This window comes from Dasypus novemcinctus, chromosome 4, assembly GCF_030445035.2.
Source record: "Dasypus novemcinctus isolate mDasNov1 chromosome 4, mDasNov1.1.hap2, whole genome shotgun sequence".
Lineage (NCBI taxonomy): Eukaryota > Metazoa > Chordata > Mammalia > Cingulata > Dasypodidae > Dasypus > Dasypus novemcinctus.
In genome coordinates, this window is record NC_080676.1 from 41582793 (window position 1) to 41607937 (window position 25145).

Here is a 25145-nt window from a genome sequence, read left to right on the forward strand (position 1 = left end):
TTGGAGGTCTTAAAAGCCAGAATCGAGGATTTCAGAAGTCAGAAGAAGTTCTGCCTCTAATTCAGCCAAGCACCTTCCCCTGGGGAATTCAATGTCACCTTTATCAGAGTTTCCAGTATGCAGCCTGCCCTACAGAATTCAGGTCATACCACTCCCCAAAGTCGTGAGAGTCAATTCCTATAATCTCTCTCTCTGTGTGAGAGAGAGAGTGTGTGTGTAGTCAGTTCTGTTTCTCTGGAGAAACTTGACCAATACATAGAGAGAAAAGATTTACACGTATAAAATTATCATTGAACAAAACTATATATAATATGCACAAATTGTATATATAGATCACTCTTAGAGTGGTCCATAGTCTTGTGCTGATTTGTGAACTGTTTATGCAAATAAATTTATAATTTGAGAGTAAGAGCTTAGAAACTTTTACAGCAAAATGACAAGGTAATTTCAGTTGTTAATATAATAATTTTAAAACAATTGTGCTTGTATTTTGCCTTTGTTTTCATTGCATTTTTCTAGAAATTCATTTTTACTGTATTTCATAAAAGCATTGTTCTATGATGGATTGGAAATTTAAAAAGAAAAAAATGGTCCTTCATCATACATATGCTGAGAACCATCAGTATAGAGTATAAGTGCATTAGGAAGCCAGAGAAAGGAAAACTTAAAGAAGCATGATGTTACCAGGCAAGAATAGAGCCTTCACCTCTGAGATGTTATTAGTTCATAATATTTGGGAAGGCTGGCATGAGCAAAAGATTGTTACTGCTACATAACTCCATTGAAATAGTTTTGGAAAAATATTTACCTCAGAAACACTTGTAAGTCTAAAGAGAACTTTATTTTTTATCCTTGTTGCATTTATTTCCAGGGATTTCTGTGCATCAAAGAACACTTTGTTCCTTTAAAAAAAAAAAAAAAGTCAACTAATTCCTCCTGTACAAAACAAAGCAAAACAAAACAAAAAGCCATCAATTTACTTCAAAAGCAAGGGAATCCCAGCTTATTTCATCTTTTTCCTTTTGAAGTATGGCAGGAAAATATTGCCAACCATGAGAACAATTATCCAGTGTTTATCATGTCATTACCAATATGACTCTAAGATGCCAGCAAGGGTCTGATACAATTTCCAACATACTGCTCAACTGGTGGTTTTGTTTTTTGAAGATACTGCTTTAGATGATTATATTTTATTTTAATATTTTCAAGTTCATGTTATTAATGTATTTGCCGGGTGGGATGGTTGTTTTCTTTTTTAAGGTTGGGGCATTTTACCATATGCTGAATCCATAAGAGCAGTGACTAGAAGGAATGAAATTATTCAAAGCCATAATCCTGCCAGGTAATTTAACAATGTTATTTTACTTATTTTTCTATTAATTTACTTGCTCATTTATTCATTTACTGTCTATTTATAATATATTCTCTGATTACTTTCAAAAAGGAGTTCAGGCAGATTACAAAAAGAAACATATGCACACATGCACACAGCTTGGTCAAGGATAAAAGAAAGATCAGAAATCACATGGTCAAGCTAACAGTGGTATTAGTCTGCAGATTGTAAATAGTTTGCCAATGTCCCTTAATTAAAGTGTCCAGCTGTGATTTCTCTGAAATTCGTATCAGTATTTCTGGCTGAAATCACTCCTAATCTGCCAAAAAAACAGGATGCCAAATTTTCCAACCCTACTTCAAACTATGCTATCAGAGCTCAGACAGCCTTCTGTCAGCCAAGAGTGGCCTTCAGCTTTTACAACAGAAGAACGAGATCACAGCAATAATGACCATGACATTGGGTATGGTCCAAGGGTGAGGGAAGGCATCAGTGTCAGTTTGCTCATCACTGAACCCTCAGAGGTCCAGATGATGACCCATAAGCAAAGTAAAGTAAGCAAAACACCAGTTCCTTCCCCTCCACCTTGTAAACAGTTGAGACTTGCATTGACTTATTGCCTTTCTTGAGTCCCACTAAGATTGCATTACAGGGTTTAAAAAACCCCTTCTTAGAACATTGGCTTCTTTGAGAATTAGTCTCTGGCAAGAAACCACCCTGTGCTGCATTATCCCTATCCCTGCTATATTTGCCATATTCTATTAGAGGTAAAGCTCTAAAGCCTGGGCTTGGACTTCCATTGTGAGATTCAGCCAAAACCTTCACCCTCATATCTAACTCCAAACTCTCCTCCAACTAACAAACTTCGGATAAGTAATGTGAGGACTCAAAGGAAAAGCAAAGGTGCTGTCTTAAGGAGAACAGAGAACCACTGAACTTATATTTCTAATACTTGAATAAATGGGTTGTATAAGATATATTATTTTTCAGGACAGAAATGGATATAAATGCCATTTACCAGCAAAGGAGAATGGAAAAAGCTAATCCCACGGTGGGCTTAGGGATACCATTCCTCTTTGGCTCCAGTATTCCAGCAAGTCCAGCCGCCCACCATGGCAGAAGCTTAGTCCCTGCCAGTGACCAGAATTTTCACAGAAGCACCATGAGAAATCTTCAGGGAAAACCCATGTTAGTGGCAATTGGTCCATACTTTCCAGACAGCTGGGGACAGAAATGTTGTCTCAGGAGAGGTATGAGGAATTGGAAAGTTCATGGCAGTGATACTTATAGTTCCAAAAGCCATGCAGAAGTAAAATTCCTAGACCAGACTCATGCAAATCCCTATGAAGAGGATGAGTATGCAAAAGACCCTGAAAGAGAGGCATTCAACAATCAGAAGCCAAGAGAAACCAATGGAAAACCAACTGCAGCTCCTACCAGCACCTGTGGAGAGCCAGCACCCACCGGTAGACACAGCTGGGCAGCTCATGGCGCTTCCCTGGAACCAGAGGCCTGGGATGGTGGGGAGGAGAAGGCCTCCTTTGCAGCCTGCAGTGAAAAGAATGGGATTTGCCCTCCAGGTCTTCCAACAGCTCTATCAGGTGAGTGGGTGCCCAGGGGCCAATGGCAGGTTCTTGATACTCACAGGTCATCAAGTCCTTAAGTTATTACACAGGGAATTGTAACTGCCAGGCCCCTTGTTATCCTGCTTTTCCTTAATCTTGTTTATAATGACCTCTTCTTGAGTTAGTTCCAACAAGCCATATGGATGAAACTAGTCTTCTCTTTAAATGTTGCTATGTAGAGAATTGTCAGCAGAGTCTAGAAGATAAAAGTATGAAGAACCATGGGGAAACCTACCAGAATTTTTAATGAAAACGTAATTTAATTTACTGTTAGTTTCATCATCACACAATGGAGGGGCTTCATGCTTAGAAGTATGACTTTTCTCTCTCCAGTATCTAAATGTAGGAAAAAATAGGCATTAAAACAGAAGTATTAACTTTTACTACCCATTACTGTTGTGATATCTTCTAACCTAAACATATGAACACACTACCCCGTAAGCTAATACAGTACATAGTTTTTTAAGAAATTCTTCAGACAAAAATTTTTTAAAAGAGATTTTTTTGGTTGTGTATAATCTAGCCACCATATCCACTGCTTTCCCATAAAATGTTAATTTGCCATTTTGATAAAGGTATAACACAATTTTTGCTTCACCTAGAGAGCATGATGAACCATGTAATGCCATAGAACCTGGTAGCATTAATCTGGAGAATGAAATCCACAGGGCATTCCATTAGACTCCAAGAGAAGCTGAAGCATATCTGGAGCTTCTTTATCTACTCTAAAAACACTGCCATTAAGGATCCTTTCAGGGAAAGAAAAAGAAAGGAGGCAGCTAAAACATCTCCCAGTATCCTTTACTATCTTTTAGGCAGTTTACATGTAGATCTATATAAAGGGACCTGTTTGTTGATGGCATATGAGAAAACTCATACTCATGTACATAAAGTCATATACATAAAATTGTGCTCTTATCTTCCCTGTTATAACACAAAATAATTTCCTTTCTTTTTTAAAGGAACACGTGACTTGGTTACAATTGGGGAACAGCTTTCTTTGGCTAAAGATATTCAGAAATGGACCGTGGATGATGTGCATGACTTCATTAGCGGCCTCCCAGGTTGTTCGGGCTATGCTCAGGTAACTTAAATAGTATTGAAGTCTTTTCATAGAAGCAAGACACTCTGAAATATATTTCCTTGGTAAGGAGTTCTATCAAACTCTTATCTTGCCCCAAGAGAGGATTCCTAGCGGCTGCCCGCCCCCCTTTCTTATGTCATCAGCTCCCCTGAGACGGGTGTCTCTGACTGATGGAGCCCAGGGCAGGTGTCCACATCCAAGCTGCGGGGAGGCTGGGAAAGCCCGCATCTGCCTTCAGTCTATGTCCTGGGATGCAGGCTCTGTCTCCCACCAAGAATCCTGAGCTGTGAGAATTCTCCTAAAACTGGAAGGAGTTTCAGAAGCTAAACATCCAAAAAGAATGAGAAATGTCTACTGTATTCCCTGCACAACTACCTAGCAAACTTTTTTTTAGCATATTCTCCTGTGTCAAAGAAGTTTTAGGATATTCACTGTAGATAATGGAAATATTATTCATCCTAAAAAGGGCAAGAGGGGAGCGGACTTGGCCCAGGGGTTAGGGCGTCCGTCTACCACATGGGAGGTCTGCGGTTCAAACCCAGGCCTCCTTGACCCGTGTGCAGCTGGCCCATGCACAGTGCTGATGTGCGCAAGAGTACCCTGCCACGCAGGGGTGTCCCCCACATGGGGGAGCCCCACGCTCAAGGAGTGTGCCCTGTAGGAAAGCTGTCCCATGCAAAAGAAGTGCAGCCTGCCCTGGAGTGCACCCCAAGATGACGCAACAAAACGAGACACAGATTCCAGATGCTGCTGACAAGAATCCAAGCGACACAGAAGATCACACAGAGAATGGACACAGAGAGCAGACAACTCGGGGTGGGGGGGGGGGAATAAATTTTTAAAATAAATAAATAAATCTTTTCAAAAATAATAAAAATGACAAGAAGGCAAGAATCTAAAAAGGAGGAAATTAACAATTTTAAAAACCCTATATTTGTGCCAGAATAATAAATAAAAATGCACATACACATATAATTCAAACTTGTAGATAGATACAATGTTTTAAATTATAATGAACTGTCAGGACAGTTGGAAAGAACACTAGCTTTACTGGAATGGAAAAATTGGTGATGGCAATGGTGGGCTGGTAAATTTTTGAAATTGATATCAAGGCTGCATTTTCATGTATAGTTTACATTTTCTGAGAGATTTAATAACACAATTCCAAGCACCAATGTGCCTACAAATCTAGTATCATTATCTTTGGTTTATAAGTTGAAGGAAACAAAAGCAAAGAAAGAACATTATAGTTTAACTGCATCACAGTTAACTGTTGTTAGCTATGATTTCGGCAGATTTCAATTTTGTGATAATGTCTCCCTTCAGTGTAAGGCTGTTGATTCCTTTTCACATTTTGGTTTTGATTATGGGGTTTATAGAAAAGCTATATAACATAGTAATTCGAATAATTAGAGTATGAGTTCTGGAGCCAAAAAGTCCAAATTCAAATCCTGGCTTTCTACTTCTGGACATATTGCCTAGAGCAAGTTACTTCGCTTCTCTGGCCTCACATTTTTCACTTGTAAAATGGAATAAGAGTAAGAATGTTTTTTTCAAAGGATTGTTGTAAGCATTAAAAAGTGCCTGGCACATTGTAAGTACTTAATAAGTGTTACTTTCATCATCATATGAGAAGCTCCTCGAGAGAGAGTGAAACCTTAAGCAAAAGCTACATGTGAGACAAGAATTTTTCAAGTCACCTACTTAGTCTTTTTGCATAACCTGATAAAAAATTGTCATATTCTCTCCTGTTTGATGGATATAATCTTATGATTTAATTATTAGTCATTAATGATGGGTAAGTAAGTACCCCCAATAAGTGGTAACAATTATTTCCAGGTATTTTTCAGTTGCATTCAGGATCAGGTCCTGTTCTTGTTTCCTGGTTAAATTCTACTCCCTACAAGTGATTGCTGGTGACACCAACTGCAAGAACACCACTGTTGTGCTGTGCTCACGTTCTCTATTATTCTGTGGCTATGTTCTGTTCAGAAACGGAGAGGACACCCCACCCCACCCCACACTGGGCCCAGCAGGCCTCAAGGCAGCATTGCTTGTGCACAGCTCTCTCAAAGGCTTTTGCCTAAAATTCTCAGCAGCTTGTACTCATAGCCCCTCTTTAACCTAATCTGATCAAACCCCTGCGACAAGGCAGGTTTACACCAACTTTCCTTCCTTCTGTCCTCTTCTCCCTTACCTCTATCTTAGGTGCTTACTCATCAGCCTCCAACCTGCAGAAAAAGGAAATCAGAACAAAATAACCACAGCTAAAACCCCAAGCCTCTTTGCAAATAGACTCTTTCAAATAGGTGTCGAGAGAAGGAGTGAGTGGCTCGGGTATTTAGGAACATCCCAGAGACTCTGCTTGTCTGTCTGTCTGTTCTAAGTATATGTCTAATTCAAAGAACTGAGCAGATAAAATATTCTCTATCTTAAAATAACTGAAATTACTATTATAACAATATATGCACAGTTTTATCATGCCTTTGGCTCAAACTGCTCTCTTGAGAATGAAGGGCGGCACATCTTCTGAGGGACTGTAGCATGCTCTGCATCCTTGCGTCGCGCCCAGGGGCTAGCCACCGTGGTGACGGTGAGACACTCATGCTTTTCAGGCCCTGGCTGCTAACTCACCTCTGTTTGAAAAATTATCCATACCTTTGTGGTTTCTCTTTCTTTGGTGCTCACATATGATTCCTTTTTCTGCTCACAGGAATCCCTACCAAGGAAAGAGAAATGAGGTAAAACTTCAACCAATTAAATATAGTTAACTATTTTCATCAGCATTTCTTTTACTGAAAGGCAGGGGATGTAGCAGGGAAATCACAGATCAGAATCAAGAATTGTATGTTATTTTGCAAGCTCTCTAAATGGCCAACTATCTTGGACAACATACTTAACCTTCTCTACCTTGGTTCTCCTGTTTATAAAACTTAATAATAATAATACCAATTATTTGTTGGGCCCTGGTGACAAGCACTGTACCAAGTACCTCATTTAGATTATCTATTTGATTTGATATATACCATAATTCCTCAAAGAATGTATTAATCCTATTTTGCAGATGAGTGAAAGTGAGCATCAAGTTGGCTAAAGAGCAAGTACATGAAAAATACCTATGTGACTGCAAATCTAGCTCTTTTAACTATAATTACTTTACATTGAGGTTATTGAGCCATATGCCTTCCAGCCAAGGGCCCCCGGGCCCCTAAGAGTTCTTAAAAGTTGGTACAAGGGATCCTTAAGTTGTTTTTGATATTTAAAATATAAACTAAGGTGGGGAGCAGATGTGGCTCAAACAGTTGAGCCTCCCACGTGGGAGGTCCTGCATTCGGTTGCCGGTACCTCCTAAAGAAGACAAACAACAAGCAGACAATGAGCAGACAACAAGCAACAAGTAAAAAACAACAGGGAAGACAATGAGCAGGCAAATGAGCAAAAAAACTGAAATGAACAGGGAGCGGATGTGGCTGAAACAATTGAGTACCTGCCTTCCACATGGGAGGTTCTAGGTTCAGTGTTTGGTGCCTCCTAAAGAAAAAGCAGACAACAAGAGAAAAAAACAAAAACAAAAACGAGCAGACAACAAGCGCAAACAATGATCAAAAAGACAAGGGAGTCAGGGGAGTGGGGGATGAAAGTAAGAGAAATCATATATTTCCTTAAGATAAGCCAAAGTAGGCTAACCCAAAATGCCAATTTCTTTGCTTTGGCCTGAAAAAAGTTAATTCATATTAGCCATTCTATGATTTGCTTGTCTTAGTTTTCCTGAGCTGCTACGACAAATACCCCACAAGAGGATGATTTAAACAAGGAAAGTTTATTGACTCACAATTTTGAGGTTGGGAGAAGTCCAAAATAAAGGCATCAGCTTTCTCCCCAAAGTCTGTAATATTCTGGTGCTGGCTGCCAGAGATCCTTGGGGTTCCTTGCTTATATGCCTGCCTCACATAGCATGGCAATGTCTCCTTATTTCTCCCCTGGGTTTCCACTAACGTCCAGTTTCCAGGTACTCTCCATGACTTTCTCTGTCTGTGTTTGAATTTCTTCAGTTTGTAAATGACTCTAGTAATCCCGAGTAAGAACCAGCCTCATTCTGTTGGGCCATATCTGAATGTCTTGAAGAGATCCTATTTGCAAAGGAGTTCATACCCACAGGAATGCAGATTAAGATTAAGAACGTATCCAAGGAAGTGGATGTGGCTCAACTGATAGAGCATCCGCCTACCATATAGGAGGTCCAGGGTTCAGTACCCAGGGCCTCCTGGCCCGTGTGGTGAGCTGGCCCACGCACAGTGCTGCTGCATGTAAAGTGCCACGCTGCACAGGGGTATGCCCTGTGTCCATGCACAAGGAATGTACCCTGCAAGGACAGCCACCCCACACAAAAAAAGTGCAGCCTGCCCAGGAGTGGTGGCACACACACGGAGAGCTGATGCAGCAAGATGATGCAACAAAAAGAGACAGAGATTCCCGGTGCCACCTAACAAGAATGCAAGTGGACACAGAAGAACACACAGCAAATGGACATAGAGAACAGACATCAGGGGTGGGGGAAGGGGAGAGGAATAAATAAAAATAAATCTTAAAAAAAAGAACATGTCTAAATTGGGATACATAGTTCAATCTACTACATTTACTTAATGAAAATAGGACAAGAATTAATTACTTTACATAACTAAAACCACCAGAACACAAGGTTCCTGTACAGAAGTTTTCCAAGAGGATTCTCTTTTACAACTGGTTCTGAGGCATGCTGCCAACACATGGAACACATAGTGGAAACAAGACAAATACAATCCTATTTCTCATGGAAGAGAGACAACCATCATGAACATGTTATGAGAAGGGAGATACAGGGCATGGTAAGAAGTCCTAGGAGAAGCACATAACTTCTTAAAGAAAAACATGTCCAAGGTGAGACCTGAAGATGAGTTTACCAGATGAGGGGAGAGGTGAGACAGAAGGAAGGTAAAGGAGGGATTTCTAGGTGGAGGATCATAAGCCCAAAAGAACTCAGCACAGTTGGGGTTCTGAGCATAGTTCCTGGTGTGGAGGTGTGAATGGCAAGACAAGAGAAGGGGTGGTGACAAGGGACCTTGAAGACCCAGAGAAGTATTGTGACTTTATCCCAGGAACAACAGAGGTTTTATGCAGGAGTGGCATGATTGGTTTCGTATTTTAGAAAGGTCACTCAGATTGCTTCTGTGAAAATACCTTGAAGGAGGCAAGATCAGTGGAGAAGCCTCCTCATATGAGCAATAATGGAGTCTGACCTACGGTGGGAGCGATGGGGTGGACAGACAAGAATACTGTTTAAGAGGCAGAATTGGCATGATTTCGCTTCTAAGTCACAGGTTACATTAGGGAGTCTTCAGCATATAGACAGTTTTTGAAACCAAGGGAGAGACTGAGAGGAACCAAAGAGACCAAAGAGGACCTGGGTCAAAAGCCCGAGGAACCTTGACACATAAAGACAGACAAAGAAGCAGAAGCCAGCAAAGGTGACCATGGAGGAGAGAGCAGAGTGGTACCTCGGAGGGAGCAGCCTCATGAAGGCAAGGGAAGAGCATTTTTCCTGAAGGAGTACTCAACAATGTCACATGCAACCAGGAACTTAATGAATCTGAGGACCGACAACTATCCACTATTTTGGTAGCAACAGAGTCCCCAGGAATCGGAGGACAGCAGATTTAATGGAATAATGGGGACAGAAGTCAGACTCCATGAGACTGAAAATGACTGGCAAATGAGAACATGGAAACAGTGAGCATCAAAACTCTTTTGAGAAATTTGACTAAGAAGGGAATGACAGACAGGGACTCATTCAGAGATGGGATGAGGAAGGGTTTGTCTATTTTCATTGTCATTACTTGCTTAATGATGAAGAGACTTGCTTAAATACCAGTGTGAAAGAGCCCCCCCCCCCAAAGAGGAGAAATTGAAGACAAAAAAGGGGGTTAGCCATTGAGTGAGCCCCCAAGGTGGGAGAAATGGGAACCCACAGCACAGTGGAGAGATTGTCTTTTTTTTCTTTGTTACAAATCTGTCTTGTTATTTTGAATAGTTTTTTTTTGTTTACATTATTGTTTATATTTTAGATTGTGCAAATTTCTAAATTTTTAGCTTCCTTATGTTTTATGTTATAGTTTACATTTTAGTTTATAGACTTTTTTAAACTTTTTTTTCTTCTTCTTCTTTATTTTCTTTTAAATGTTACATTCAAAAAATATGAGATCCCCATATACCCCCAACCCCTCCATCCCACTTCTCCCACATCAACAACCTCTTTCATCATTGTGACACATTCGCTGCACCTGGTGAATACATTTTGGAGCACTGTTGCACCACATGGACAGTGGTCTACATTGTAGTCTACTGGAGAAGTTGTCTTTAAACAGTACAGGGACCTCTTTTTCACTGTATCCAAAGAGAGGAAGGAAATATGTTTTAGGCTCACTGGTTGGAATTAGAAAGAATTCTTTTTTTTTTTTATCCTCCTCTCCCCCAGATGGTTCTCATCTGTCTGCTCATTGTTTGCATGCCTTCTCCAAGAGGCACCAGGACTGAAACTGGTACCTTCCACATGGGAAGTGAGTGCCCAATGGCTTGACCCACATCTGCTTCCCCCAGGCTGAGGCATCTACTGGCTGTGGCATCTGCTCAGGTTTTTTTTTTTTTGCGGTGTCTGCTCCTTGCAGCGGGTGTGGGCACCTGCTAGTCTTCTTTAGGAGGCACTGGCACCTGAACCTGGGAACTCCCATGTGGTAGGTGGGTGCCCAATTGGCTGAGCCACATCCACTTCACAGGAATTCTTATCCAATGGTTTCTTTCTCTCTTTTATTTTTTTATTTTTTTTATTTTTTAAAGATTTATTTATTTATTTAATTCCCCCCCTCTCCCGGTTGTCTGTTCTCTGTGTCTATTTGCTGCGTCTTGTTTCTTTGTCCACTACTGTTGTCGTCAGTGGCACGGGAAGTGTGGGCGGCGCCATTCCTGGGCAGGCTGCACTTTCTTTCATGCTGGGCGGCTCTCCTTAAGGGGTACATTCCTTGTGCATTGGGGTCCCATATGCGGGGGACACCCCTGCATGGCAGGGCACTCCCTGCACGCATCAGCACTGAGCATGGGCCAGCTCCACACGGGTCAAGGAGGCCCGGGGTTTGAACCGTGGACCTCCCATGTGGTAGACGGACGCCCTAAACACTGGGCCAAGTCTGTTTCCCTCTCTCTTTTTTTAAAGTAAGAAGCTATATATCTGCTGAAAATAAGAGAGGATTCCATGGGGTCTAAAGTTTGAGGAGGGTGGAGAAAGCTTGAAATAGAGAGAAAGCTCACCAGGAAACAAGGAAGGATCGCCAGGCAGGTTGAAGTTGAAGATCATGAAACTACAGTACTATCAATCTGCCCAGTTTTTGTGTTTCCATCTCTTTACCTGCTTGGAATCTTTATCCACTAGCAGCCTTCCTAGCTTCTAGAAGAAAGGAAGGTGTGGTCACATCTACTACACAGGAAGTGGTGGCAGTTGTCCCCTGCATGTCCCTCTCCTCCCTTCATATACATCGCAGACAGTGGACAGAAGCCACCACACCTGTAAATGTGACAGATGAAATTTGTCTGCGATGGTTTTTACCCACTTTCCTTTCCTCGGAGTATCTGTCCATTCATCCATTCATTGATTTATCCAGCAACATTTATTGCACATCCTTTACCCTGTGCCAGTCACCATTTTAGAGGTATATTGGTAAATAAAACATGAGCTCTCAAATAATAACTATTTCAGGTTGGAATTGAGTTGTGTAAACAGAGAATTACAGGCGGCGGACTTGGCCCAGTGTTTAGGGCGTCCGTCTACCACATGGGAGGTCCACGGTTCAAACCCCGGGTCTCCTTGACCCGTGTGGAGCTGGCCCATGCGCAGTGCTGATGCGTGCAGGGAGTGCCCTGCCATGCAGGGGTATCCCCTGCATATGGGACCCCAATGCACAAGGAGTGCACCCCTTAAGGAGAGCTGCCCAGCATGAAAGAAAGTGCAGCCTGCCCAGGAATGGCGCCGCACACACGGAGAGCCGACACAAGATGACGCAATGAAAAGAAACACAGATTCCCGTGCCGCTGACGACAACAGAAGCGGACAAAGAAGACGCAGCAAATAGACACAGAGAACAGACAGCCGGGGGGGAGGGGAGAGAAATAAATAATAATAAAATAAAATAAAATAATTTAAAAAAACAGAGAATTACAATGCACTTGGAGGATTATTAAATAATACAAACAACATGCTACTGAAGCACAAATGAAAGAACAACTAAAAAGATAATATTTTTACTGTCATTCTTGAGCAATTTACTGTTTCAACCAAAGCTAACATATCTATTTGCAAGACAAGATTTTTTTTAAAAGATTACTTTTTAAAAAATTAATACCTTTTGTGTTTAATAAGGTATTTAAAGATCATGCCATTGATGGAGAAATTTTGCCATTGCTCACAGAGGACCATCTCCGAGACATTATGGGACTAAAGCTGGGCCCAGCACTAAAAATTCAATCACAGGTATGGTGATTTTATATAACTAAATATGTATTAATGATATGATGCTTCAAATAAATATTTTACTTTTATTGTGGTATAATGTAAATTATTCCCACTTAACCCCTTTATAGGCTTTTCCCCTCTAAGCTGGGGTGTAATAGAAGTGAGGGAACCTGGGTAGACTTTCCTAGGCATAGTTGGGAAGGCCATAAGTCATGGTGTGCTGGTAAATATCTAACACCAGCTATATTAAAAAAAGACACACCCTGATTTATAGCATTTGCCAGTTTCTGTGGGGAAAATACCATGGCTGATGCCCAATGCCTAATGTGATGTCACTGAACACAGAATTGGGAAGAAATGCACAGCAGCACCTCATTTTAGAGTATTTTCGCCATGCGAATAAATAGATGTAAATAGCCACAAGAGCAGAGATAATGGTAAATAATGATAGTAAAATAACTAGGTAAAAGTATTAAGTAGAGATGAGTATTGAGTATACCTTTCATTTTCAATATAATTTAATTACAAGTTTATAAAATTTAATTTTCAATAATGGTATGTTTAGGGAAGACTTGACCCAATGGATAGAGTCTGCCTACCACATGGGAGGTCCGCAGTTCAAACCCCGGCCCTCCTTGACCCGTGTGGAGCTGGCCCATGCGCAGTGCTGATGCACACAAGGAGTGCCGTGCCATGCAGGGTGTCCCCGCATAGGGGAGCCCCACGTGCAAAGAGTGAACCCTGTAAGGAGAGCCGCCAAGCGTGAAAGAAAGTGCAGCCTGCCCAAAACTGGTGCCATACACATGGAAAGTTGACACAGCAAGACGATGCAACAAAAAGAAACACAGATACCCAGTGCCGCTGATAAGGATAGAAGCAGTCACAGAAGAACACACAGCGAATGGACACAGAGAGCAAGACAATTGGGGTGGGGGGGGGGGGAAGGGGAGAGAAATAAATAAAAAATAAATCTTAAAAAAAAATAACATTATGTTTAAGTACTATGTGGCTGTGAACCTACAGAATAGGTTTGCTGAAGTTCGGTGGGCACTTAAGACTTTTAAAAACCTGGCTACTCCATGTAGCAAAATAATAAGATTTTAGGAAACTTACAAACTGGGAAGCTGGTCCTCGGTGGCTACAGAACGTTCAGAGTAGCACTCCGCAGTCTTTTGGTTCTATAGAGTAAAAACAAGGAAGGCACAAAACATGTCGGGATTTGCAAAACTCTAAACCTGTCTCTTTGAAGTTACTGATATATAGCAGGAGTGGTTCTATTACAGACCGCTGTTGTGATTAGGAATATGCATGTGTGAACTTACAGTGGGGTTTTTTTTTTGTTCTTTGGGTTGTTTTTTTTTTGGATTTTTGGTCTTATTAGGAATTTATTACTTCTCTGGTTTGTGGCTTCACACTTCACTCCTCAAAAAACCCACTCTCACATTCTACATATCCCCTCTTCTGCAAATCCCTGAGCTGTGATTGAGGGGGCATGTCTGGAGGCAGAATCCACAACAACAGTATAAGACACATGTACTAATACCTATGCCTGATAATGTCAAGAAAATTAGTAAAGCAGATCCCCAAACCCACTCTGTGTGGTTACAAGGCAACACTGTCCAAGGCATTCCAATTCCAGTGAAGTCGGCCCCTGCCTGCACACCCAGTGGTCAGTCTGATTATGAGTTGCAGCTACTTCGGTGGCCCATTTCAGGAATTCATTTCCTTCTGTAGTAAAGATTGGAAACATTAACCAAAGGACAAAATATAAGATGTTTAGTAGGAACAAACATTAGGAGATCATGACCGTTCATTAGTATGCAAGTTATAGGCCCATCTCCTGACAAAATAGTTGCCAACATTGATTTCTTCCCCAGGGAAGTGTACCAAACTTTAGCCCCCACGGGTTCTATGGCATCGGGTAGTACATTATATAAAGGAGTCTGTGTATTAAGCCATAATAGGAGTGCAACTTCTGCCCCAGTTTCTATAGAGGAGGCTATGAACTAGAGCAAAAGAGACCTTCTACATGTAGAAGACTTCTATATGTAGACGTTCTACATATAAAATAAAAGTCAGTGTTATTGCTAATTTCTTTCCTACTCCTCAAGGAATAAGAGTAAGTATCCCCTTGGTGGCATTTCCCAGCATAAGCCCCACCAAAATACCAGTGGCAGATGAAACTGTCAGGCAATTTCTCTTTCTTATGCCCAGTCCTGGACTTGGTAACCTATAAAACAGGTGCCTTGGTCACTGTCAATGTATTGTGGGTACCCATACAGAAAGGTATCTCAAGTTCTTGTACTGTTAAAGCTTGATTTGCTCATCGACACCCAAAAGCCTGCAGAATGCCTGAAGCACTATCTACACAGGTCAGTGCCAACTTTTGTCCATATAACAGAGGAAAGGATCCTATGTAATCTATTTGCCAGCATTGCCAGGCCTGGGTTCCACATGGTATCTGTCCCCTATGGGGCAAGGGGCACCACCATCGAGCACATGTTGAACAGGACCCACATGCTGTTAGCACATCTCTTTATTTCAAAGGGAAATGCAAATTTCACATAATTCCCCTCCAGTTTTAGGGCCTTTCTGTCCTGATTTATGGTGTAGCCAATCTGCTTGGTCTTATTCTTCACCAACCCATCTAATTTTAGCTAATGTGTAGGCTTCCAGATCCCTGGAGGCAGGCGTGAAGTATGGGCCGGCACGAGCCAGGTTGTTAGTTTGGCATCAGGGCTTTGTGCTTGAACCCAGATATTGTCCCACAGGCCTTTACCCCATATGTCCTTACCAGCTATGGTCCATTTCTCCTGTTGCCATTGTCCCATCCACTTACTGGAAGACATTCACACAATTATTGGCAAAGTCATTGTTAAAGACTCAGTTTGCATAAGAGCAGGATATGCTGCTAATAGTTGTTTTTCAATAGGACTATATTGCTGTTCTGTTCCTTTCCATAGCTGGGACCAAATAGTACTTCTTTCCCATTTTGTTTTTGTCACAGGCCCCACAAACTCTTCTGGGTAACTGGTAACATCTAAACCACAAAATTGCCTGGTTATTAAGGCACCTAGAGATCAGATCTGTTTTACAGTTATTTTCGCTTGTTGGAATTCTTCCTCGATCAATATTACTGAACCCCCTTTTATATCACTTTATATAATGGTCAAAATATTTGAGCTGGGTAGGGTATAAAGGGTCTCAGGTAATTTTAATAGGCCCATAAAGGCATGCAATTCCTTTACAGTGCAGGAAGTTGAAAACATTTATACTTTATCTATGACTGCTGCCAGAATGACTTTTGTCTTACCTGAAAAAACCATCCCTAGGAATTTTACAGACTGCCCGGATCCCTGGATCTTGGCATCACTGATGGCCCATCCTCAGACCATTAAATGGCACTTTAATGACAGGGCGACTATTTCTAGTAATGTAATACAATTAGAAGTAAACATAATATTGTCCATATAGTGAAACATAGCAATATCTGGTGGATTTTCCCATTTTGCTAGATCAGCTGCCACCATTCCATGACAGATGGTGGGGCTATGTAGGTTCCCCTGTAGCAAAACCTGTAAAGTCCATTGCTGCCCTCCCCACATAAATGCAAATTGATCTTGGCTATCTTCAGCTAGAGGGATACTGAAAAATGTGTTAGCTATGTCTAATACATAGCAGAACTCTCCTAACTGGACCAATACGTTATTCAGAAGCATTGCAATATTTGGCACTGCTGTGTGACTAGAAGGAACAACCTCACACAATTCTCAATAACCAATTGTCATTCTCCAATTACCATCAGGTTTTCTTCCCCGGCCATACAGGGCTATTACATGGGTTCTGTGCTGGTCGTATACTTCCCACTCCGGCCAGTTCTTATAACATCTCACGGATTACAGCATGTCCACCTGGGAGGTAGTATTGTTAGGTATGGATGAACCTCCTGGGTGAAGGCAGGTGCACTAAGGATCGAGCAGCACCCTGTATAACTGATTTCACCATGCAGACACCAAGGTGAAATTCCTCAGAAGTGGTAGTAAGGTCTAGGTCTTGTGACACGTCCACCCCTAATATATATTCAGGAATGGGAGAACTTCACACAATATACTTTTGGGGGATGAGGTTGAGGTGTCCGGTTTGCAATGTTAAGATACTTTGGGCTATTTGCGTGACTTTTCCCCCATACCCATCTCTCACCTTTAGGGGCCTATTAAATTGCAGAGGTTATCAAAGATGACTGTGCCTTCTGCTGCAGGGTCAAGAAGGGCTATAAAGTGCAAATGGATTTTTGGAGACTAGTGGTTAATTCACTCTATGTGAGGCCTCCAATCACCTGCTGTTGCCCATATTTGCAGGTGACTGGCCCCATTCCTAGTCTTTAGGGTTAGGGGGTATCCACCCCCTTATACTAGACTTTCTTTCCTCTGGGAGTGCAGCAGGAGTGATAACTGGTAGCACAGATTTAGACATAGGCAGAGGCTGATAAGTTTTCTCTTTAGGCAGCTTTTGCCAGAGTCCTACTAATAACATTAGGTTGTTTATTTTTCTGTTGAAATGCCTGCAGCGATTAAATCAGCCCCTAATTGCTTATGGGTTACAAGTACAGGCCCCCTCTACCCCTTCCTTTGCAAGGTCTCTTTGGTTACTCCGCTTACCTACTGCTTTTTTTTTTTTTTAATTTCTCTCCCCTGCCCTGCCCTCCCCCCACCCCCACTTATCTGTTCTCTGTGTCTATTTGCTGCGTCTTCTTCTTTGTCCGCTTCTGTTGCTGTCGGCGGCACAGGAATCTGTGTTTCTTTTTGTTGCGTCATCTTGTTGTGTCAGCTCTCCCTGTGTGCAGTGCCATTCCTGGGCAGGCTGCACTTTCTTTTGTGCTGGGCGGCTCTCCTTACCGGGTGCACTCCTTGCAAGTGGGGCTCCCCTATGCTGGGACACCCCTACGTGGCATGACACTCCTTGCGCGCATCAGCGCTGCGCATGGGCCAGCTCCACACGGGTCAAGGAGGCCCGGGGTTTGAACCGTGGACTTCCCATGTGGTAGAAAGACGCCCTAACCACTGGGCCAAGTCCGCTTCCCGGTTTGGAGGATTTTATCCTTCATACCAGCTGTGAATAGTTTGTCATCAAGTCTACAAAAGTGTTCAGCATATATTGCTTGCTTCATACCTAGTTCTGACAATATCCTGTAATTCTTCCCTAGGTGACCATTTGCCTTTTTTGGACAGCAAATGCCCCTCATTAGGCCCAATTTTACAGCTGAAACGGATCATACTAATACATTTTGAATGCCACCTGGTCTTTGCCATGCCTGGTAAAGACACTGATAAAAAGAAGAATGTGTCATTATACTAGCCATTTTTGCCATTTCCACTCCTGAAAGCATAGTACCATCTCCCACTATGTCCCATAATCTTAATAACCAAGCAGCTGTGCTCTCTCAGCCCATTTATTTAGACTTTTCTGTTAATTCTACTAATTCTACAGGAGTATGCTCCCTCGTTAGTGTTTGCTTCTGAGCAGGGCTCTCTTCCCAAGGGGCATCGGGATCCCTGATTGCTGTCATTTTTGTAGTTATTAGCGACTTTGCTTGTTTAGGCTCATCAATTTCAACTTCCCATTCTCCCTCTTTTGCACTCTCACAGGGACCCCACAGCTTTGGATCTCAGTCTTCCTCTGGATAACTGTTCAGACCTACCACTAAGGCTTCCTTGATCCATGCATCTTTGCCACTTTACTTGCCATTACTTTTAATCATGTCTTTAGTTTCTATCTTTTTTTTCCTAATATCTCAGTGTATTTGAAACATGGCAAATTAATATCCTTTTATAGTGCTAAATCCAATCTCTTTAATTTGGCTCCTGCTTTTAACTGCCCATAACAATGGCCACGTGGTGGCAGCAATTGCTTCTTTTCCTTGTGATTCCAATTTGCCCCCCAGGGTCCTGTTCAAGACAAATAATGCTCAGGCAGGAGCTTTCAGGGCATCGCCATACTGCGTAGAACTGTTCTAAAAATGTGCTACCTCCCCTATATACTGGAAGCTGGCCACCCTCAATGTCTGTCCCCCACCAACTGTGACATTGTGTCCATGGATTCCAGTTCCCCTTGGTTTGTTTTCAGTGTCTTGTCTGCTCATCAATTGTCTAGCCATGAACCTACAGAATAGGTTCCATCAAAGTTCCATGGGCATGTAAGACTGAAAAATGAAGCAAGCCACTCCATATAGCAAAAACACTAACAGTTTATTAGGGAACTTACAGGAAGATGATCCTGGGCTGCCACAAGATGTTCAGAGCAGTGCTTAGGTAACTAGCAGTTTACAAGTGTAAGAACGAGGAAGGCACAGAGCCAGGTCAGGATTTTCAAGATCATAAACATGTCTCTGAAGTTACCGATAAGTTGCAGGAGTGGTTCTAGTATAGATAGCTATCATTCTTAGAAATGTGCACATGCACTTTATTTATTTATTTCTAGATTTATTTTTAATTTTCTCCCCTCCCCCCCACAGTTGTCTGTTCTCTGTGTCCGTTTGCTGCATGTTCTTCTTTGTCCACTTCTGTTGTTGTCAGCAGCACAGGAATCCTTGTTTCTTTTCGTTGCGTCATCTTGTTGTGTCAGCTCTCCGTGTGAGCGGTGCCATTCTTGGGCAGGCTGCACTTTCTTTCACACTGGGTGGCTCTCCTTACGGGGTGCACTCCTTGCACATGGGGCTCCCCTATGCGGGGGACACCCCTGCATGGCAGGCACTCCTCGCGCGCATCAGCACTGCGCATGGGCCAGCTCCACACGGGTCAAGGAGGCCCAGGGTTTGAACCTTGGACCCCCCATGTGGTAGGCAGACGCCCTAACCACTGGGCCAAGTCCGTTTCCCTGCACATGCACTTTAAGATGCACTTACAGCATGGGGTGGGGGGGTGCTGTTGTCTTGTCTAGGAATTTATGAATTCTCTGGTTTGTGGCCTCACAACTACTGGCAAACTCCCTACAAATTTAACAATGAGCTCCCAGAAGTTGGTACAAGCCAGTGCCAACATACCACTTTGTGTATCTGTGTGTATTCACATCTACATCTATAGTTATCCAGAAACCAACTACTTCTAGCCACCTCTACTGCTTTACCCTGGTCCAAGGCACCATTCTCTCTCAATGGATTACTGCATTAGCCTTTTAACTGTTCTCCCTTCTACTGCCCTTACCCATCCACCCAGTCTATTTAAAAACAACAACAACAGTAAATAAATGGTCCTTTCATTACATAAGTCAGATCATGTCACTTTTCTGGTCAATGGCTTCTGCAATGGCTTCTCATTTCCTCCAGCATAAAAGCCAAAGCCCCATATCATTTATATCCATGTCCCTACAATACACTTACCTCTCTGACCTCATCTTCTACTTTTCCCTTCACTAACTGTACTCTTTTTCCCTGTCCCCAAGCTGCTCCTTGAATACTCTAGACATGTTCCATCTTTTAAGGCCTTTGCAACTGGCTGTTCCCTTTGCCTGGGATGTTCTTCCCTTAGATATCCTCATGCATTGCTCCATCATCTTTTCTCAACCGTACCTTTTAAATGAGGCCTATTTTGATCACCCTATTAAAATGGCACAGTGCCTGGCTCCATACACACTCCTGGTATCCATTTTCTTGCTCTTCTTTTTATCCCATCAACCTTCAATAGTATACTTATTCATTAAGCATATACTTATTCATTATGTTCGTTATTGATTTTCCTTTATCCCCACTAAGATATAAGCTCCATGAAAGCAAGGATCTTTATCTGATTTCTGTTTGTTTTTGTTTTTTAGATTTTATTTATTTATCCCCCTCCTTGCCACTTGCTTGCTGTCTGCTCTCTGTGTCCATTCACTGCGCTCCTCTGTGTCTTCTTGTCTCCCTTTGTTGCATCATCTTGCTGCACCAGCTTTCCACAGTCACTGGCCGTCAGCTCTCCATGGGCATGGGCCAGTCTGCCTTCACAAGGAGGCCCTGGGAAGTGAACCCAGGGCCTCCCATATGGTAGACAGGAGCCCAGTTGGTTGAGCCACATCGGCGTCCCTTTATCTGATTTCTTGACTTACATTTCTCAAGAACGAGTGACCTATAAGAAGTCAGCAAATATATGTCGAAACAATGGCCTTCCTAACAGCAGCACTAAAAGTAAAACTGAGCAGCAGTCACTAATTTTTTTGTAGGATTTATTCAGGACTGCACTGCACTTAAGCCATTTACAAATGAATGTTTTTATCAGGAGCTGAGATTTCAGAATCTCCTTCAAAGCTATTTTTATTTGTCTCCTGTTTATGTTAAAGAAAGTATTTATTCTAATATACATATGTTAGTGTTTCCATTGCTATTCTTTTCATCATTTTTTTTTAAGATTTTTATTTATTTCTTTCCCCTCGCTCCCCCCCCCCCCCGTTCCCCGCGGTTGTCTCCTCTCTATGTTCATTCGCTGTGTGTGTTCTTCTGTGTCCACTTGTATTCTTGTCAGCAGCACTGGGAATCTGCGTCTCTTTTTGTTGTGTCATCTTGCTGCGTCAGCTCTTGGTGTGCGGCACCACTCCTGGGCAGGCTGTGCTTTATTCACACAGGGCGGCTCTCCTTGTGCGTGGGGCTCCCCTACACCAGGGACACCCTGTGTGGCACGGCACTCCTTGTGTGCATTAGCACTGCATGTGGGCCAGCTCCACACGGGTCAGGAGGCCCTGGGTTTGAACCCTGAACCTCCCATGTGGTAGGTGGATGCTCTATCATTTGAGCCAAATCCGCTTCCCATTATTATTCTTTTTTTTTTTTAATCTTGTTATTTTGGAATAATTTTAGGTTTACAGAAAAATTGTGAAGTTAGTACAGAGAGTTCCCATATACGCTTTTTCCAGTTTCCCCTAATGTTAGCATCTATGTAACTGTGGTACATTTGTCAAAACCAAGAAATTAACATCCATGCAGTACAGTATTTATTTTTAAAGGATTTATTTTCCTTTAGTGAGGATTCTATAACTCTTAGTATCCTTACAATAATATTGTACAGTCTTCTTTCACATCATAATTTCCATTTCTTTCAAACTTTTACCCTAGATTCCACTCTTTTAAAAAAAAACACATTTAAAATGTTTAGCCTTAATATGTTTATAGCATAACTGAGAATTAGCTGAAATAGTCTCTGAAAGGAGATTTTTACTTAAATACAAACTGGCACTTTGCTACTGTTGGAGGGGCATAATAATGAATACTATAAGAACATAGAAAAGTATTAGCTAAAGCTAGGAATTTTCTAGAAGGAAAGTGAACTAGAAAAGAAGAGACCTGAGGTAAACTGGAAAACAGAAGTTACTGAAAAGCATTTTAGTGATTAATGTGCCTTTTTCCCATGAGTTTTAACTACTTTCTCATTCTATGTCACATGTCACATGACCTGGATTCCTTGATATTGCTTCTGTAGCTCCTTAATACCTGAAATGATCTCTGAAGGCATACTTTTTTTTTTTTTTGAGGTAATAGGTATTGAACCTGGGACCCTGTATGTGGGAGGCTGCTGCTCAACCACTGAGCCACATTGGCTCCCGTGAGTTGACTTTTTCATTTTTTGTTGGTTGTTTTTGTTTTTTTCAAGAGGCACCAGGACCTCCCATGAGAGGTGGGCACTCAACTGCTTGAGCCACATTGCTCCCTGAAGGCATACTTTGATGTTGCACCATCTGAGTTAGATGGATTATTCCATCCTCCTCTGGAAATGAAAATGTACAGTTTTATCAACTTGGATTTCCATTTTCTGATGCTATCACAAAATGATGTCCGATGTACTTTTTCCTGAAATTCACAGTTCAAATGTGACATGGCTCAAATTATGAAACTTTGATTACTTCCCATGAGCAAATAATTAGTTTACCAAGTGTTTTAGTTTCCCAAAGGGCTGATGATGCATAGTACCAGAAGTGGGCTGGCTTTTGTAAAGGGGAAAAGTCCAAATTGAGGCACCATAAGAGGTGTTTTCTCACCAAAATCAGCTACTGTTGAGCTTGTTGTCCAGGCATGTGGCAAAGCAAGATGGCCGCCTATCTCTGCCAAGGTCTCTGCCTTTCCCACCCAGCTCACCCTATTTTGGAACCCAGCTCTCAGAGCCAGCTGTGAGCAAACAAGTATAGCCTTGTCTCTTTCCAGGCCTCCTCTAGCAGCCTCAGCTGTTTCACTTTCTTTCAGAGTTCAGCTGTAAGCTATCAGGCATACAGCAGGGTTCGTTTCCTCCTGAGATGCTCCATGGGCCCAGTCTCTTGGGGGCTTTGTGCTTAAGCAATCCTCTAGTCCTATCTCACATGGCATGATCAAAAATGGTGGCTTCCTTTTCCTGTGTCTGTCTCCATTTTTATCAGACCCAGCCAGAGGCAGAGCCTTGCCCTGAGTCATGCCTCACTGACATAGTCCAACTGAAACAGTCTCACACCCACAGGAATGGATTAGCTACAAGTATAATCTTTCTCTTTCTGGGATTCATAAAATAACTTCAAATTGCCACACCAAGTCTTGTTGTTGGAATGCTCTTTTTTCTTATATTGGGCCCAGATTTTCTTTGGCTGAGATTTATAACTTTGTTTTTCTTTCAGTTGGTCCTTACAATCTGACCAAGCCCAACTCAGTCTTATTCTTCTCCTCACTTGCCCTTAGCATTGTCCCTCATGCTTTTTACAACGCTGTGGTCATTTTCTTGGTGCTCCCATATGATATGTATAAGTGACTCCATGAAGCCCAATTAACCAATAAAGCTCTATATCCCAGGCCCCATCTACCAGTAAAATCTAACAGCAACCACAGAAACTAGGGGAAGGAAGGAGGGAAGAGGGAAGCCTAGCTGATGGCAGACATTCAGCTAGACAGAACAATTGTAGAGTCCTTGGGGTTGAGAATTCCAAGGAGCCCAATTGAAGCAGCAGAATTAGAAGATTCTGAGTAATATCTAGAAGTCCCAGAAGGTGAGAAGGCAGGTGTTCATCAGCAGATAAGATAAATAGGCCCAACCTCCAAAGTGGGGAGCAAAGACAAAATCCCATTACAGCCAGGAATATCAAGAAAAAGGAAACCCCTCCTCCAGAGCAGAAACTTAGAAAATGGACCAGTAAACTAGGGACACAAAAAAGGGGGTGGGAAAAGGGAGGAAGAAAAAGGACTGAGGAATTCAGATATTTTAGAAAAAGTCACACCCTGGGGTTTAAGCTGTGACAATTTGAACAATATAGAAGTCAACTGAGTCCTATCCAGGGTCTTGTTTGGAGCAGAGGCAACTGAAATCTAGCGCAGGAGGCCAATGGCTTAGTGGTTACCACTAAGTCCCAGAGAAGTCTCATTTATGCATTGATGCTAAGCCCACAGAAGGCCAGTGGTGTGCTGAGGTTACATAAAGAATTTTGGCCTCAGCTAGAGGAAGGAGTAGGCTGACTGCTGGTGAGGTGACGTGGGGGTGCTGTGGGACCTCTTATGGGACCATTGGAGAAAGGAGAGGTGGGGTGAATTTAGAGGGAAAATTGCACATGCAGATGGGCCACAGCAACACCAGGAAGGAGAATTAGAAAGTTACTGCCATCTTGATACCCATTCTTACAGCTGCAAGCACTGTATGATTATGAGACAAAGAAAATGCCCTTCACATCTTAGAATCATAACTCCCATGACTATATAGATGCTCCATGACTGAAATTACCTCTACCTCCCTGCCATCTGTGGTTAAGCAGAGTATGCTGAGGAATTCATAGATTTAATGCTATAATTATTTTGTCTTCCAAGGTATCTCGGCAAGGGGGAAGTATGTTACACAAGAAAAGTCTTTTACTTCCTACCCATATATATTCTACAAGGCAAGAATTTGACCTACTAGCTGATACATCCCCTTTTTTGGATTTTAATTCCTGGGGTGATACATTGGGCATTCCTTGTTCCCAGGATATAATAATTCCTAAAGGAATTGGCAAGATAGTACAAGAAATTTTAAACTCCCAAGGAGCAAGAACAGCCTTAATCAGTTTTCCAAAAAGTAGAGGATATTCCAAAAGATGTGTCAGAGTTTCCCAGGACCAAATAGAGGGTATGTGGGAGAGAAAGCCCTCCTGGAACTGTCTTGGAGGAGACCCTGCCCAAGAGGCTTCCTGTCAGAGTGGAAATGACCTCAGTACAAAGCAGGTGGAGGCATATTCTTGGAAACAAATGCTAAAGGAAGGAGAGGATTTGCAAACATCAAGAAAACTACAGTTGCCACTCTAATGCTTTAATAAGGGTAATATATGGAAACTCTGTATTTTCTTCATTTTTCTGTAACCCTACATCTCTAATTAAAAATTTATATTGTAAAAAAATATGATTGTGATACAATTGTATAAACAAATTATTTTCCTATATTTCTCACTTTAAAAAAAAGGAATAAAGAAAGCTACAGCAGATGTTTTCACAAGGAAAACCAAAAGAGCTCATTCTGAAAGAAGAGCTCCTTACCTATCTATCTTTTTCCCATCCGCCACCCCAAAAAAGACAAAGGCAACACAGTGGGTTTGGAAAGAAACAGAGGAAAAGGTGAAGAGGTA

General features: G+C 42.0%; 1 protein-coding gene across 1 annotated transcript in view; it reads left to right on the forward strand.

Moving 5' to 3' along the window:
* The window catches only part of SAMD7 (sterile alpha motif domain containing 7), a 28528-nt gene extending 3700 nt beyond the window's left edge, over positions 1–24828 (forward strand). Inside the window, exons 3-7 of the mRNA XM_004447950.2 lie at positions 1261–1342; positions 2324–2934; positions 3921–4042; positions 12486–12596; positions 24355–24828. Of these exons, the coding sequence (XP_004448007.2) occupies positions 1261–1342; positions 2324–2934; positions 3921–4042; positions 12486–12596; positions 24355–24828 (1400 nt within the window). The remainder of the gene's footprint in view (positions 1–1260; positions 1343–2323; positions 2935–3920; positions 4043–12485; positions 12597–24354) is intronic.
* The last annotated feature ends 317 nt before the right edge of the window (positions 24829–25145 follow it).